The sequence below is a fragment of the Musa acuminata genome, chromosome BXJ2-6 (genome assembly GCF_036884655.1).
Source record: "Musa acuminata AAA Group cultivar baxijiao chromosome BXJ2-6, Cavendish_Baxijiao_AAA, whole genome shotgun sequence".
Lineage (NCBI taxonomy): Eukaryota > Viridiplantae > Streptophyta > Magnoliopsida > Zingiberales > Musaceae > Musa > Musa acuminata.
In genome coordinates, this window is record NC_088343.1 from 13,911,277 (window position 1) to 13,926,855 (window position 15,579).

Sequence of the window (15,579 nt, forward strand, 5' to 3'; positions counted from 1 at the left end):
TTCCACCTGCACAGAAGAGAGCTGATCCAAAAAGAATCATGAGAAGATGCTTAAAGGCTACAAACACACTCTGTTTGTACATTCAAAGTAGATGATCCAAAGAGAGACATGATTTTGATCCATGAACTGTCCCAGTGCTGCTGTATATGACTTTTATTTTGTCTTACTATGATTACATCCAAAGAAATAGGAAAATACAACCCCCTATCATCATACATATCTGAGCTGCAACAAAAAGCGTCATACATATCTGAGGGGGCAGGGCATTACTTGTATCAGAAATCACACTGTTTACTGTTTTCCAGTGGTAGTATGAAGGCCTTTCTCATTTTAGGACACCCATGCTGGCATATTGAGACAGATCACCATCCTCAAGGCCATGGTCATCAGCACTGTTTGAAGACACAGAAAAGAGTTGCAGTATGAGAACCCCCGCCCACCCCTTTGCATGCACACCCACGTAAAAGGAAGTAGTAAATCATCAGAGAGAGGAAGTTCCAGACTTGGGGAGCCTATTGCATGCCGCACGAACCCATCCAATGTGCTGCTTCTCATTGTCATAGACAACCATGTGGTCTTGCAGAGATATGTCTGAAAACACCAACAATCCAACCAAAGTTTGATCAACAACAACAACAACGAGGAGCTTTTCCTATTCAGTCTCTACGGGCCGTTTACCTCCAATTACATTGAGGTTTCTGAGTCCAGCTTCACTGCCATTGAGGATTCCCAAGCATGCATTGCCATGTTTCTGCAATCAAAGATCCTTAGTTTTCTTTTCTTTTGTTCAGTAAGATTGACAGCGAGAGAGAGAGAGAGAGAGAGAGAGAGAGAGAGATGTTGTAAATGCTTACTGTGATGACGAGGTAGTTTTCCGGAGATAGTTCAAGCAATGCTCTCTTTCCTTTCACAAAGTCGAGAGCTAAGGTCTTGAAGTACTTCTTGACATCACTCACAGACTTGAATGGCTTCTGCCCCTTCCAGCACACCGGAAGGGCCGAATCATCGAACTCCTCAATCAGCGGTGTCTTCGACAGATCACTCTTCACCTGCAATGTCTCAAGCTCCCATACATCAAATCCCCTGCTTTGAACAAATTCCAGAACAACTGAATCCAAAGAGCGAGCGAGCTCATACTTACAGCTGAGAGGAATGCTTGGTAGGGATGAGACTCAAAGTAACTGAAGGTGCTCCCGGTATCGAGAACCACTTCTATTTGCTTCGCTCCCAGAGACTGTGTCCCCCAGTAGAGTTTTGCTGGCCCAGGCGAGTAGTAGTTCCTGATGCAATTCAAAGTCATCAGGATTCTCACCGCGAACTCGATCAGAGTCGCAGCAAAAGCCACCTCACCGGAATCCAATACGAGACATGGGCGCCCAAGTCATTCGAGAGCTGGGGACCAAATCGTCTCCAAAGAAAAGATAGCCTCCTCCCTTCCCGCTGAGGCAGTGGCCGACGACGTTCTTGGTCACCCCTTGATTGCTCAGCTGCGATAGAACGCTAACCTTCCCAGTGCCAAGCCCGAGAACACCGTCGGTCGGCGCAGAGGCGTCCTGGACCGCGGACTGCTGATCGTACCCACACCTGCACGTACCAACTGCATTGTATATGGGTCGCAAAGATGGAATTTTTGGAGAAGGTGAAGTGCTGGAGATCGGATGCTGACCCAAAGGCGAGGATGGGGCTGGCGCGGGTGCTGTTGGTGAGGCGGAGAGAGAAGGCGTCGTAGAGTAGGACGCCGAGGGAGGAGCCGCGGTCTTCATACTGGATCTCGTAGTCGCATTGACCGCTGTTCTCGCCCTGGGCGATGCCCGAGTGAAGGGCGGCGCAGAGGGGGTCTCCACTGGGCACCAGCTTGCTCTTCTTCGGCCGGTACCACGGGTGAGGCCCCTGAAGTCACCAAATCCAAAGGAAAGGTGCAACTTTTACTTGAATCTTGAGATAATACTTGGAATTATGTTGAAATTTCAATTGGAATGGAAGGGGATGAGGATGAGATCCGACCTTGGAGCAGCTGACGCAGGGGGCGTCGCACTGGAGCCAGGTGAGGTCGCTGCCGGTGTCGACGTCCAAGAAGTAGGGCTTTGACGGATCGCCAATGTTCATCACTACATAGTAAAGCCTGCGAATTCGATCAAGATTCAAATATTTGAGACCATAAATCGACCAAAGCCCAAATCTCGATGCGCACCCGTGGGGGTAGACGTCGCCGTAGATGGGGAAGACAACGGAGGACGGGACCAGGCGACCAGCGTGGACCGGAAGCTCCGACAACAGCTCCGGAGGGCTCGACGCCTTCGCTTTCTTCGGAAGAGTGGTGGCGGCCGCGGAGGAGGCGGGCGGGATCGCCGCGGCGGCGACCAACAAGGCGATTAAGAGCCGCCCTCTTCTGACGGCCTCCCAAGTTCCCATCCTCCTCCGATTGAGATCGAAGAAGCAAGCGGAGGCGGAGCTCTTATCCTCAAAGGAGCCGTCGACCGCGATCTGTATCCGGCACCCGGTCACAGGGCTCGTCCTTCCCCGCCGGCTCGGAAGCGGAAGAAGGAAGACGGAGAGCGGGTGAGATGGACTGGCGACGTCTCAGCTACAGCTTTGGGGCCTTATTTATCCACCAATCTAACCCATTGTTACCCCAAACCATTGGCACCAACGTCCCTACCAAGTCGGGACCGCTTCTTGGGCCCCATAGATTGGTGAGTGACTGAGTGAGTGAGTGACAGTTTCGGGGGACAGCAATGGGGACAAAAATATTTCATGAGAAATTTACATGGGAGGAGGGAGATGAGCCGATAAACTCGGAAAAGAGGATGACGATGATGAAACAATAAGATGATAAGAAAATGAAAGGCTCTATACGCCTCATTATTGTGATTAAACTCCGTGCGATTGAAGGGAATCAAAAGGCAGTGCCTTGGTTTACTCGTCAAGTTGATGCAGCCATTTCAGAAACCAGCATTAATTCCATGCTGAAGCTGTGGAATTTTGGGAGCTAAAGAGGAGTGTATTTGTTGACTTTTCAGTGAGAGAGAGAGAGAGACAGAGAGAGCATTTGGAATGAATCCATGTCACAGTTACAGTGGCAAACTTAGGCAGCAAGTTTCGCTGGAATTTTTTTTTTTTTTTTACGTTGAATTTGTATTTCTCATTTTATTAGTCATGTTTTCAGGAAAAGAAAACAGATGGGGACTCTTCTAACCCACAATAAGAAATATGATTTAGAAAAATAAAATAAAATAAAGATGATTGTTGTGAAAAAACGAAACGGAGAAATAATAAAAAAAACACGCCCGGTGGGACTCGAACCCACAATCGCCTGATTAGAAGTCAGACGCCTTATCCATTAGGCCACGGGCGCTTGTTGTATTCATTGTCAATAAATCTTAATATCTGATGAAACGATATTTATTTCGACGCTTGATTTCCTAAGATCAGTGTTCGTGCGCCGTCCGACCACAGTTTGTCATAATCGGCAAGTACTGCATCCGAACAACTTTAATCGGTATGGAGTAGAGGAGGGCAATCTCCACGAATCCACTGAAGGAAAATCCCTTGTGATTTGCCCTTGAGACTAGAAATGTGGAATGATAGAGCAGCAACGTGTCACACTCCGATTCCATAAATTTATGAAAGGCTCGTATCTCATCGCAACATCAAAGAGTGAGCAGATATTTGCTTTGCCCATCTTGATTCGGAGCGACACAAATTTACTATAGCAATCCCTAGCCTCACTTATCACAACTTTGAACTCCAAAACAAATAAAGCCCATGGATAACAACAAAATGACAAACGAAACAATGTTTCTCTCAATTAACTTACAACTATATATATATATATATATATATATATATAAGGATATTAGAGCTCATAAGCTAGCTGCTCTCAAGTCGAGTATTTGATGTACAAATAGCATGAACATTCCAATTATAGGACCAGAAACAAAAAGGGTGGGTAATATGGCAAGGTTCTGACTTTTACAAAACAATATGCATCTATGTCCAAATCAACTCAAAATGGTACTTTCGTTTTGTACAGTAAGGTAAGCAAACAATGGAAAGCAATTAAAGACTGTCACCATGTTTTTGCAGTATAACATGTATTTAAGACAGTTACCATGTTATGGAGAATAGCAAGATCTCTGGAAGTCCCCCCTTAAACATCATATCCTGGCATTGCATACTGTGAAGCAAAGGACTCCACACGGTTGCGAAGCTCAGCAACATCCCTACTGCTTTCGAGGCCCTTCAGAAACTCCTTTTGTATCTTCCCATGTTCCTTCTGTATGGTACTTGCTATTTGTGCGGCCCTCAGAAGAAACTCGGCAATCATTTCAAAATCTCCCTCTAAACAACCTCTGGTTGTCATAGCAGGAGTTCCTACACATGCAAAACCCGTACAAGTTGCTTAAAATCCTTCCAACATACAGAACCTGCATGTTTGATATTGAAAATATATATGGGCATGAGAGAGGTCACCTATTCTCACACCCCCTGGAGAGATGGCACCATTGTCACCAAAAATTGGGGTTTTGTTCAGAGAAATGTGGCATGCCTCACAGACCTTTTCGAAGTTCTTACCTGTTTCAGGATTACCATCAGTAAAGAGTCATGTCTATAATAAGAAAATTTCTAAAGATTATAATTATAACCTGCACACAAGTTGCATTGATTAAGCACAGCTAAGTTGATAAAAGAAATGTTCTCCAAAAGTGGCTCTTGATAAGTTGCCTATTTTAACATAAATCATATACTTTTGGAAGGTGGTTAATCTTGTATTCATTGACATGCAATGAATATACAGAAATGAAGGGTCCTGTTTTGTAGGAAAGAAATTCTACTTCCTTTAATTAGTTAGCAGACATGAGAAGCATCTCATCTCATTTGCCATCAATATTTTTTACAAGAAAAATTCAAAGAATTTTATGGAGATTTATTACTTACAAGCATATTGAATTGCTTGCCCTATATTGAATCACATATAAGATACCAGACACATGTCAAATGCCTCCTCGAAGTATCCAAAATTTTAAATAATTATAAAAAAGATAGGGTACTTTCAGGATAGTTCTTGGATACTTCACTTTAGTTATCAAAGTTCTTTCTATCTCATCTATATTCTTCATATGGTACGTTCTGAAAATAATATCTTAAAAGATGAATTATAGATGCTTGCATATTACTTGTAAATCTATTATAAATCATTCTAACACCATAGGTGTCAAACTTTATCCTGTAGTATTATATATTTATATACATCTTAAGTTATTAATTGTTTCCCTCATTTGTGTATCCATTCTACAATGCATCTGATTTTTCAAGTTTTGGAGTTTAAATATATCCATGTTCTATTGAAACAGTGTCCTGTATCTGCGTTGATACTTCAAAGATCATAGTCATAATGAAATTTGTTGCTAAAGAGGATATCAACATTACAACAAAATCAGAATACTAAGTATAACTGACCATGCAAGAATGGTCTATGTTTCATAAATATTACCAAGTTTTGATAACTAAGTTTGAAGTTATATCTTAAAAAACTGGTGCCAAAACCAAGCACTTGGGTAATTCTAAAAAACATTGTTATTTATGCGAACATGCACCAACCAAAAGTCCAACCGGAGCTAATAATATCCATATAACATTCATAAAATCACCAAAAACGTCTGATATTAGCTCTCTAAATTGGTGACCAATCACCTAACAAAACTGATTTGATTGAAAAAGTGGCTACCTATAAATTTCTCCTGTAAATTTCTCCTAAACACTAAAGGAACTTAATATACGGGGAAAAGACACTGGATTACTAAGTGAAAGAACATCAATAAGCTAGACATAGATGTAATTTAAACTATAATTATAATTTAAACTATAATTTAAACTATAATTATAAGTCATAAGTCCAATTATAATTTAAACTATATGATCAACCACAAGCAAAGCATCATAACTCAAATTATAATTTAAACTTTGAACGACATATTAGTTTTGATTGCTAAATTTATAAATTTTATAATTAGCGTACAAATTCATGTTTATTTCTTTAAAAAGCAGAAAGATGTCAGCAACCAAATTATCTTGACACTGTATTTCACTTTCTACATTTTTGTCCCTCAGTTCCTGAAGTTTTACATTCCAATTACTCTTTTTTGCATTTTCAAGAAAGCCAAGAATACATATGCCAAGTTTAGTAAATATCTAAAGCATTTTTCTTACATCAACATACTTGTTGGATCTGACTCTTGTCATACTTATAGAGGACACAATAATGAACTAAGCTCCATTATTGCTATCAAGAATTTAAAAAGTTCACTTGTGATCCCCCATGGTTTTCTACAAATTGCATTTCATCCAGCCTAAATATCTAAAGCCAAGTTTAGTAAATATCTAAAGCATTTTTCTTACATCAACATACTTGTTGGATCTGACTCTTGTCGTACTTATAGAGGACACAATAATGAACTAAGCTCCATTATTGCTATCAAGAATTTAAAAAGTTCACCTGTGATCCCCCATGGTTTTCTACAAATTGCATTTCATCCAGCCTAAAGCTCTGCAATCTCAAAACCCTTTTATTTCAATTTCCCTCCCAAAAAATAACAGTTTCAGATGTGATTTGTCTAATCATGTTATCCTTAGTGAAAATTTATTCTCAAGGTTTGACTATATCATGTTTGTTGCATACACACCCTCTCAAACAAGTATCATGTGTACCAAATACCAATAACAAGATGCTACTTCCAATACAAAAGGCCACATATCAGTCCGTCACCATTATTACTTGCAGTTGACACCATGTTTCAACAAATGTAAACTAGTAATCCTGGCCAATAACAATAAGGTTCAAAGAAGCCCATGAAAGTGATTGTATTTCATAAGCAAACCCAACCAGATATATTTGCATGTTAAAACACACGAGTGAAAGAATAGTTCAATAAGAGTTTAAAAGAGCTACATGACAATAACAAAGGGCAGCACATGTTGGAGAAAACCTATATTATCATCATGGCATTTCCATCATAAAAGGCAACAGCAAGATTCATATTTTGAAAACAGATGACGATGCTAAATTGGATGCCACCAGCAAATCTGTAGTATACAAGTCACTTATTTCCTTTTTAAGAACTAATGTTCTTACAACCTTCAATCAACACACACACACACACACACACACACACACACACAATTGTACTAGTAGACCTAAGATCACAAGAGAAGCTACACTGCCAAATCAGTGGACAGCACAAAAAAAAAGAAAGAGTCAAGCCTCAAAGATTTCCCATCCCATTGATTCAAGTTATGTTTATTTGTTAAAAATCATCGTAGCTTTAGTAAATTAACAGTAGTTGTAATTTAATAGACAAGGAGGATGTAATAACCTACAGCCCAGAGGAAAAAACTGAAGATACAGAGCACATGCAAAATAACAGAAAAAGCACATACAGGTAAAAGTAAATTCCTTGCAAATTTAAAGAAGCAACTCTGTTCTTTGTTGTGCAATTTGAGAAGTTAAAGGCTGTTCCCATAAATCATTTCTTAGTTCCATGGACCTTTTCTTTTTTGCAAAGACTGGCATATCTAAGAAACATTTTTCGTGCTTGATAATTTTAAGAATATTGATCTTCATGAGTACCTGTTAAACCGAAGGTTCTGAGATCCCAAAGTAACAAATGGTTGTCTGTGCCCCCAGTGACCAGTCTGCAATTTCTTCTCAGTAAAGCAGATGCCAATGCTTGAGCATTTCTCTTGACCTGTTGAATGTATGCTTTGTATTCAGGTGTAGCCACCTGCTTTAGAGCTATTGCTAAAGCAGCTATATGATTATCATGAGGACCGCCTTGAAGTGATGGGAAAACAGCAAAGTTTATCCTCTCCTCGAAATCATATCTATCATTTTCATCTGTTTGACCAAGGCAAAACCCCTGCCTTTTCTGTTTCTTCCCTTTCCTGAAGAAAATTATACCACCCCTAGGTCCTCGAAGGCTTTTGTGAGTTGTTGAAGTAACAATATCACAATAATCAAAGGGGCTCAGGGATTCCTGCAAATGGTTAAACTGGTAGTGAGTAAAGTCCATTTATTCATCAATAGAAACTAAAGAGAGAAGTTGCATTACATAGCTACCAAGAATTCCATAAACAGTTCTATGAAACATAATTCACTAGCACAAAATCAGACAATAAAGTCGGGTGTCAGAATCAGGAGGGAGTGTTGGTAGCCACTCTCTTAATGTGTGAACTTCAAAAGAAGAACCGCCTTCACTCACTTAAATTTGAGTAACTAAAAGATAATCATTTTTTATTGCAACCATATTGCGTTCCAGCATGACTAGCTCATAGTTAACTCATTTAAGAGTATACAACTGATAACATGATGAAACTTTTTAATATATTGTTATGACTTAAATCAATTAGATTACTGATTTAGCTAAAGGAATGAGAAACATCAATGCCAACAATGAATATCTATGTCAGTACAGCTTTTATAGAACAAAAGACATAAAAGTAAACTTACACTATTAACAAGAGACGAAAAAGAGTCAACTCGTTTTCATTGGTCTGCCTTAAATACATATAATTTTTTCAAGTGGCATTCTTCTTTACTGCAACTAGATAGAAGGATAACAGTGTCCTCACGTAGTCACAGTAGAGACAAATGATGGGTAGTTCATATTCACACTGAGGTAACAGACTAAAAGGTAAGAAAAATCTTTAACCAAAAGAGGATAAGGGAATTCAACCTTGGCAGCCACAAGCCCGCTAATGTGAGCCATATCACACATCAACACTGCTCCACACTTATCTGCAATCTGCCTAACTCGAGCATAATCCCACTCTCGTGGATACGTGCTCCCACCACAGATCAGTATCTTTGGTCGATAATCCATCGCCTTTTCCTCAAGCTTATCATAGTCAATGTAACCTGTGAGCGGATTCACTTTATATGATAAGCTCTCAAAGAAAATGGAAGCTGCAGATATTTTCTTTCCGCTGGGCGTGTAATAACCATGACTAACATGCCCGCCTGAAGGTGAATCCAGCCCCATGATTCGATCCTTTGGGAGCAATAAGCCTGTGTACACCGCGAAATTGGCTGAGGTGCACGAGTAAGGCTGAACGTTCACACCCCAGCACTCAGGATCGAGACCAAACGCTGCAAGGGCACGGTCATGGCATAGCCGCTCGATCTGGTCAATGTACTGGTTCCCACCATAGTATCGGGCACCCGGATATCCCTCAGAATACTTGTTTGTCAAATGGCTACCGAGGGCATCGAGCACGCCACGGCACACAAAGTTCTCCGAAGCGATGAGCTCAATTCCCAGTACCTGCCGCTGCTTCTCCTTGTCCATGATCTCAAAGATCTCAGGGTCGGCTGCAGATAAGGGCTGGTTTCCCCAGGACCGGACAGCGTCCCTCCGCGTCTCGAGATCAGGCTCCACCCTGGCCCTCTTCGAGAGTAGCATGGATGACGACGAGCAAGAGGAGGACGAATCCCCTCTCCTCTGCCTCTTGATGCACATCGAGTACCCTAAAATCCTGACTTCTTCCTCCTTCTGATCCTCCTCATCGGACTCCTCGCCATCGTTCGCCCCCACGGATCCATCGCGGGCGCTGTCCGGCTGTTGGTCGAAAAACTGCAGAGGGATCGGCCGAGGGTTGTGGGACGGGTCCCGAAGGCCCGGATCGATCTGGAGCGAGATCGAGTCGTCCGCGATGGGGGCACGAGACGTCAGCGGAGGTAGAGGAACGGCATGGAACCCCAGGGACAGGTTCGACTGGTGATGAGTGTGATCCATTTCAAATCAAAGACTGGAATCAAACGACGATTCCAAACTCTACAGATGGTAGCAACAGAAACAGCGGCAGCAACAACAAGAACACGAACGGAAACAGCAGCGGTGAAGGGAGGCGGAGGGCGAGGCAGAGAGGCTGCTAGCTTCCATCAAAGGCGAAGAGAGGGAGGCAGATAGAGAGAGAGAGAGAGAGAGAGAGAGAGAGAGAGAACGAAGGAAACCCTAGCCTCAGAAAAGGGCAGAGGAAGACGGTATAAGAGAGAGGGAAGGGACCGGCATTAGCCCGTTTAAGAATGGGAATATCTGGAGGAGTGGGAGCGAACCTGGACGGGATCGCGGGCAAAGACGCGCTTGTCGTCAACTTGAACAGCAGGTCACCATCCCCATCACGACCCCTCGCTTCGGTAAGTCGCGACCACGCACGGGAGTTACTTAGACGTTCACGCGTCTTATCCGATTGATGCCGATTGGACGGTGGATTTAATTCCTCTATTATTCTCGTGGTTTACTGCGGGAGGATCAGCTGCAAGATTCGAATTTGGGTGAATCACAGCCGAACACGTATAAGGGGCATAATCGAGTATATTTTGCGATAAGCTTAATAATTATTTTCATGTATATCATCAAAAGAACACATGATCGAGCAAATTGTGGGATTTTCTTGTTATTAGGAATAGACTATTTCTAGTATGCTAAAAAGGATTAATTTGTTAGAATCAATTAAACTTGGATTCCCTATTACTTGGTTTGATCTTAATTATTGCTTCACTACGTGCACAAATGTTAGAATCAAGATGGAGAAACACTCGATGATATATATGAATATAATTCTTTTTTTTCTTTACTAAATACTTTCATACTAATATATGGAGCATAAAAATTTTATCAACTAAAATAGTTAGCACATTTATGATTTTATCCTGATATATTAATTTTTGATAAGAAAACCTCTTATTTATAGATAAGATTATATACTTTTTTTCCCCTCTAAGATAAGTGATGAAAGCGCACATTTACAATATTAAATATATTATTAAATTTATATAAAAAATTTATATATTAAAATTAAAATCTATTAAAAAAGTATAAATGACATATTTACAATATTAAATAAATTATTAAATTTATATAAAAAATATTTGTATATTAAAATTAAAATCTATTAAAAAATTATAAATGACATATTTACAATGTTAAATATATTATTTAATTTATATAAAAAAATTATATATTAAAATTAAAATCTATTAAAAAATTATAAATGAATACCTACATCAGAGTTTAGGTTAAGTTTTGGAAATCTTGATATTAAGTTTGATTTTTTTTTTTTTTCTAGTGTTGTCCATAGACAAAAATTTATAGTCTCATTCCCTAATTATTGTAGAAGATTTACTTTCTAGAAAAATCATAAAGTCTTCCCCCTGTGAAAAAAAATTGACATTGTATTTACTGGATGCATCATACTTCATACATATTATAGTTTAATAATTCTATTGTAAGAGAAAGAAACCCAAATTTTGCCATGGTTCATGTGGACTATCATGACCATATATATATATCGTGCTGGATGTAAAGTTATAATTTGCACAACATATTCTAGACATTGTTTATCTCTGAAGTTACACAACATGAGAGATGCAATCAAAATCACCTCAAATCAATCACAAAGGCTTCGATTTTGAAAAGATGATGAGTCTCTTGAGCTTTTTGTATCAAGCAAAATTATTGACTATACAACGTCTTACAACATCATAGTGTAAGAATAAGTATAAAAATAAGTCTTCGGCCGACCTACGATAAAAGCTGAACAGCCGCAATGGCAGGTATCTTTTCTCGCAGCTTCTGAGTTACTGCCACTCGAACAGTCATCACACCGGCGGCTTGCCCTGTTAGCCGAACCTTAACAATGGGCTCCTCGATTTTGACTAGCTCAAGCTCACCACCACCAGTTCCTGCAAGGTATGGCCTTATCTCATCAAGTACCTAACATGGAAAAAGAGGCAGAGTATCAGGCTTCTCATTCTGGCATCTGCTTGTTTATGTAATCACACAAAGAAATGGTAATATCAAGGCAGCCAAGATTTCAAAACAATTCAGTACAATGTTGGCAGCAGAAAAACACCACAAGAAAGAAGTTGAACCACAAAGGATAAGTTAAGAATTCTTGCAAAAAAATGTCCTCCTTCCAGTCCAAGAAATATTGCCATCAAGCACGGAAATCAATATCATTCTTAGTGATTCCAAGCTTCAGCTGGAAATAAATCGCTAGAGGGTTTTGGTCACAAACTTCCATTTCTTGAACAGCAATCAAATCCACAAGGACTCCAAAATGAGATCTAACTTAGCTCTTCTCAGCAATAGCACGAGTGAATGGTGCAATATTCAAGCTGGAATCATGAGAATTATAAACAAGTGTTATCAACCAAGGGCATCAAGACATGAAAAAAGTAGTTTACCAAAGTCACCTCACACTGGGAAAATGCTTTATTGAGTTCATATATCAATACAATTTGGTATGAAATTTTTCATTATCATTTTCTCTCATCAAGAGCTACACTTTAGCAATAGCAAGATTTAACTTCTTGTTTTTAACTTCAAAGGAACATAAGGCCTAAATAGATAAAACTCGCTGTTCTGAAAGTGTTCCAGACAGTGTTACATTGGAAGTTGCTCAAATACAATGCAACGAGAGGCTCATGTGTAATTAAACTTACATCTTTAAACCCTGTTAAATATATACTCGTAATAGCCTAAATGGGCGATCAACTGTTCCACAACGAACCATTGAATCACACCACAACATTTTTACAAGCCATGTCAGGATGCAATGCAACAGTCCAGTTAATGGGACATGATAAGTTGGAGACATAGCAAACTTTTGCTAACCGCCAAGATTGAGATCTTATATAACATGCATAAATGTTTCAATTGTAAAAAAATTGACAAAACAAAAAGATATACAAAGGATGTCCAGACAGGTCGCTGTTCAGACCTTATGGAGACTACATTCATAGTTGGGTTTGAGCTCAGTTTGGTAAAGATGATTAAAGAATTAGACGCTTAGCATGAGAGTTGGAACCCACACCGTATTTCATCTGAATTAAAATATACTCACCTAACAGCTAAACAGATGGAACAAAGACAAGGAAAGGTAGAGGTAGCAATGTTTTATGTTTGATCAATTCTGTTTTCATGGTGGCAACTCGTAGATACCTTAACTTTCTATAATCGATAATCCTTGAAGAAACGTACACGAGAAATATGAAATGCACAAACACTAGAACATTTATAATAAAAAAGTAAAAAATAATGTGAACTAGCACCCCTAAAATATGGAAGGTAATTAGTTCAATTTAAAGACTAAAAATCTTCAAAAATCATGGACCTAAAATAACACTTTTGCGGTCACAATCACGACAAAAAAGAACATAGGACACATTCAGCATCCCAAATTTCCAATGGAGAAAACCACATGTTAACATAATTATTAATATGCTATTTGTTACCTTCTCTATATTTTCTTCATTCAGCTGAAGACCAGTCTCCTCATCAGTGATTGGTTCGACAGCAACTATATCTGGAATTTTTTCCATTAAGCGACGCTCGATGCCCATCTTCATCGTCATTACAGAACTTGGACAAGAACCACATGCTCCTTGTAATTTTAATCTTACAATGTTTCCATCTATCTCATGAAGTACTACATTTCCTCCATCTGCTATAAGATATGGTCGCACTTCATCCAACACCGACTCAACATTTTCAGCAGTTAGAGGTAACTCTACTAATGGATCAGGAGTAGCAACTGATTTAACCACTGTAGCAAAAAGAAAGAATGATTAAGCTAACATAGACCCATAAAGACAGAGGAAAGAAGAGGAGCATAGCATCCTATAGTTTTGGTTTTCTAAAAACAAAAAAAACGGTCAACCAAGTTAAAATGGCTTTTATACTGTGCTAAGAAATAGATAACCCTCATGCTAAACACCTTATAGGAAGACAGTGGTGCAACTTCAGACACAATGCATATACTTTGGAAAATATGATTTCAAGAAAATGAGCTTAAGACTAAAAGATACTTATTGTATGTCAATGTAGTCAATTGTATTATGCAATATGAGTATTTTTGGGTTTCAAAAATTATGTGAAAAAACAACTGATAGCACCATTCATCTTGTTCTTTGCAGTCCAACTTCTTTGCCTTTGACGAAGTGAAGTAACTTTGCTGGAGTTCTTACAACTCTACTGTTCTGCTTGTTTTTTTTTTCTTTTATCATTCATGACATCACAATCTTCTCTCCTATCAACTTCCTTAATTCAGTTTCCAACTTAATGTTCCTCATTGTCCATTTGTCTACATTTCTCCAGGCACTAGCTAAAAATTTACATTCAGTTGGTAATCATGAATTGAATTAAAAGCGCAAGTAATGTACTTCGTATCAGGTACTCCAGATAACAGAATCAGAATGAACTCAGATTAGTTGTGTTTTTTTCGCTGCTTATTATTCTTCTCTTATTTAGCATCCTTTGACCTTGGAGTGTAGCATCAGTTACATGACTAGTAATGTGGTATCTTCTTCTGACTAATGTCTCAGATGCACACATTGTTTTCTATAATATGAAGTACAAAAGTTTATCTATTTCATTCTGAGACTTAAATACGGACTTGTGTAAATCATACAAACATTCACGACATTAAATTAGTTTTTCTAATAACTCTTTGATTAATCACTTCCCTGCAGCAACTTTATTCACTTCCGATATCAACAATTAATGTAAAAGACAGCGACAAAATATGCATAAAAATAATACTTATGGAGGATTGAAAGCCTCAATTAGCTTATATTCCCATTCCTTTATGGAGCTTCATAATTATGGCATGAAGAGCAACCCAAGGGACACTGAAAAATCCAAATCTCCTGATAATTCAATCCCTTCTCCTTTTGACAGAGGACCTCTAATTGCCTTAAAACTATATGATCTCATATGGCGGTCATCAAGGGGGCACTTCATCCGGGGAAAAAAACGAACTTTGGTGATTGATTCATCAAGCGTAATATAAATAAAACCAGAATTAACAACGAAAAAGCATCGGCCAAACCAAACGATATTGAGACCATCGAGAGGCTCACCGGCCGGCCTCCTAAATCTGGGAATCGACCGAAGAGCGTAACCCCTATGCGAGCGAAACCCGCGCGTCAAGATCGAAATCCTGGTTCCCCGGACGCCCGAATCCTGTCGTTTACACAGCGATACCTTGTGATCCCCGGGGGACCGGAAACCACCCCAATTCAAACCAAAAAGGAAGGGAGAAAAGAATAGCGGAGACAGACCTTGAAGCGGAGAGGACGGAAAGGCAAGAAGGCTGCGGCGGCTGAAGAGGAGGTGGCTTCGGTACAAGACGAGGGATTCGACACCACCGAAGTTTGCATCATAGCCTCCTCTCTCTCTCTCTCTCTCTCTCGAACAGGATGAACAGGAGGACGCCGGACGCGACGGCTGTCGAAATAGGAAACGACCGCGTGTCCACCACAACCTAACGAGTGGAGCAACGGACCCGAGCCGATGCTAATTGGAGTCATGCTAATTAGCACGGCCAGGCGGCGAGCGGATGGCCAATTTCCACGTGGCAACTATTGTCTTTTTAACATGGTTTGACCAGCCATGCGAGTAAAAATTTTGACCGCCATCGCCAAATCTGTGTGAAGTCGCGACGTGCCTTCTTTCACGTGTATCTCAGTCGCGCTGTCTTGGCATGGTTCGTGGCAAATATAACAGTTGTAACCGAAGC

The 15,579-nt window shown here is 39.8% G+C and overlaps 3 protein-coding genes and 1 non-coding gene across 4 annotated transcripts; all 4 read right to left on the reverse strand.

Moving 5' to 3' along the window:
• Positions 1–50: 50 nt before the first annotated feature.
• LOC135615015 (aspartic proteinase Asp1-like) lies at positions 51–2,587 on the reverse strand. Its single transcript, XM_065112972.1, has 9 exons — positions 2,192–2,587; positions 2,005–2,122; positions 1,667–1,890; positions 1,351–1,584; positions 1,142–1,280; positions 855–1,049; positions 679–751; positions 504–591; positions 51–392 (listed from the first exon to the last, which is right to left on the reverse strand). Exons 1-9 carry the CDS (start codon positions 2,410–2,412, stop codon positions 326–328), a joined length of 1,359 nt encoding a protein of 452 aa, XP_064969044.1. The 5' UTR covers positions 2,413–2,587; the 3' UTR covers positions 51–325.
• Positions 2,588–3,282: 695 nt separating this feature from the next.
• Positions 3,283–3,355, reverse strand: TRNAR-UCU (transfer RNA arginine (anticodon UCU)). The gene has a single exon. It is a non-coding gene; the product is annotated as a tRNA-Arg (tRNA).
• Positions 3,356–3,922: 567 nt separating this feature from the next.
• LOC135615016 (serine hydroxymethyltransferase 7-like) lies at positions 3,923–10,042 on the reverse strand. The gene is made up of 4 exons (XM_065112973.1): positions 8,733–10,042; positions 7,628–8,033; positions 4,474–4,575; positions 3,923–4,374 (listed from the first exon to the last, which is right to left on the reverse strand). The coding sequence occupies exons 1-4, from the start codon at positions 9,789–9,791 to the stop codon at positions 4,151–4,153; spliced, it is 1,791 nt and encodes a 596-aa protein (XP_064969045.1). The 5' UTR covers positions 9,792–10,042; the 3' UTR covers positions 3,923–4,150.
• A 1,393-nt stretch (positions 10,043–11,435) lies between these two features.
• LOC103988079 (nifU-like protein 2, chloroplastic) lies at positions 11,436–15,304 on the reverse strand. Its single transcript, XM_009406589.3, has 4 exons — positions 15,122–15,304; positions 14,921–15,023; positions 13,295–13,605; positions 11,436–11,771 (listed from the first exon to the last, which is right to left on the reverse strand). The coding sequence occupies exons 1-4, from the start codon at positions 15,221–15,223 to the stop codon at positions 11,580–11,582; spliced, it is 708 nt and encodes a 235-aa protein (XP_009404864.1). The 5' UTR covers positions 15,224–15,304; the 3' UTR covers positions 11,436–11,579.
• Positions 15,305–15,579: the final 275 nt, after the last annotated feature.

What these genes read in the sequence shown, in the direction of transcription:
- LOC103988079 (XM_009406589.3), bottom strand. Translation starts at nt 15,223, where the DNA reads ATGATGCAAACTTCGGTGGTGTCGAATCCCTCGTCTTGTACCGAAGCC. An exon ending in TCCGTCCTCTCCGCTTCAAG is followed by an intron (nt 15,024 to 15,121) that starts GTCTGTCTCCGC and finishes TGTAAACGACAG; the next exon opens with GATTCGGGCGTCCGGGGAAC. An exon ending in ATGAAGAAAATATAGAGAAG is followed by an intron (nt 11,772 to 13,294) that starts GTAACAAATAGC and finishes TTTCCATGTTAG; the next exon opens with GTACTTGATGAGATAAGGCC.
- LOC135615015 (XM_065112972.1), bottom strand. Translation starts at nt 2,412, where the DNA reads ATGGGAACTTGGGAGGCCGTCAGAAGAGGGCGGCTCTTAATCGCCTTG. An exon ending in GGCGACGTCTACCCCCACGG is followed by an intron (nt 2,123 to 2,191) that starts GTGCGCATCGAG and finishes TCGAATTCGCAG; the next exon opens with GCTTTACTATGTAGTGATGA. An exon ending in AAAACTACCTCGTCATCACA is followed by an intron (nt 752 to 854) that starts GTAAGCATTTAC and finishes CTTTGATTGCAG; the next exon opens with AAACATGGCAATGCATGCTT.
- LOC135615016 (XM_065112973.1), bottom strand. Translation starts at nt 9,791, where the DNA reads ATGGATCACACTCATCACCAGTCGAACCTGTCCCTGGGGTTCCATGCC. An exon ending in GCGGGCTTGTGGCTGCCAAG is followed by an intron (nt 8,034 to 8,732) that starts GTTGAATTCCCT and finishes AACCATTTGCAG; the next exon opens with GAATCCCTGAGCCCCTTTGA. An exon ending in CAGAACCTTCGGTTTAACAG is followed by an intron (nt 4,576 to 7,627) that starts GTACTCATGAAG and finishes ATCCTGAAACAG; the next exon opens with GTAAGAACTTCGAAAAGGTC.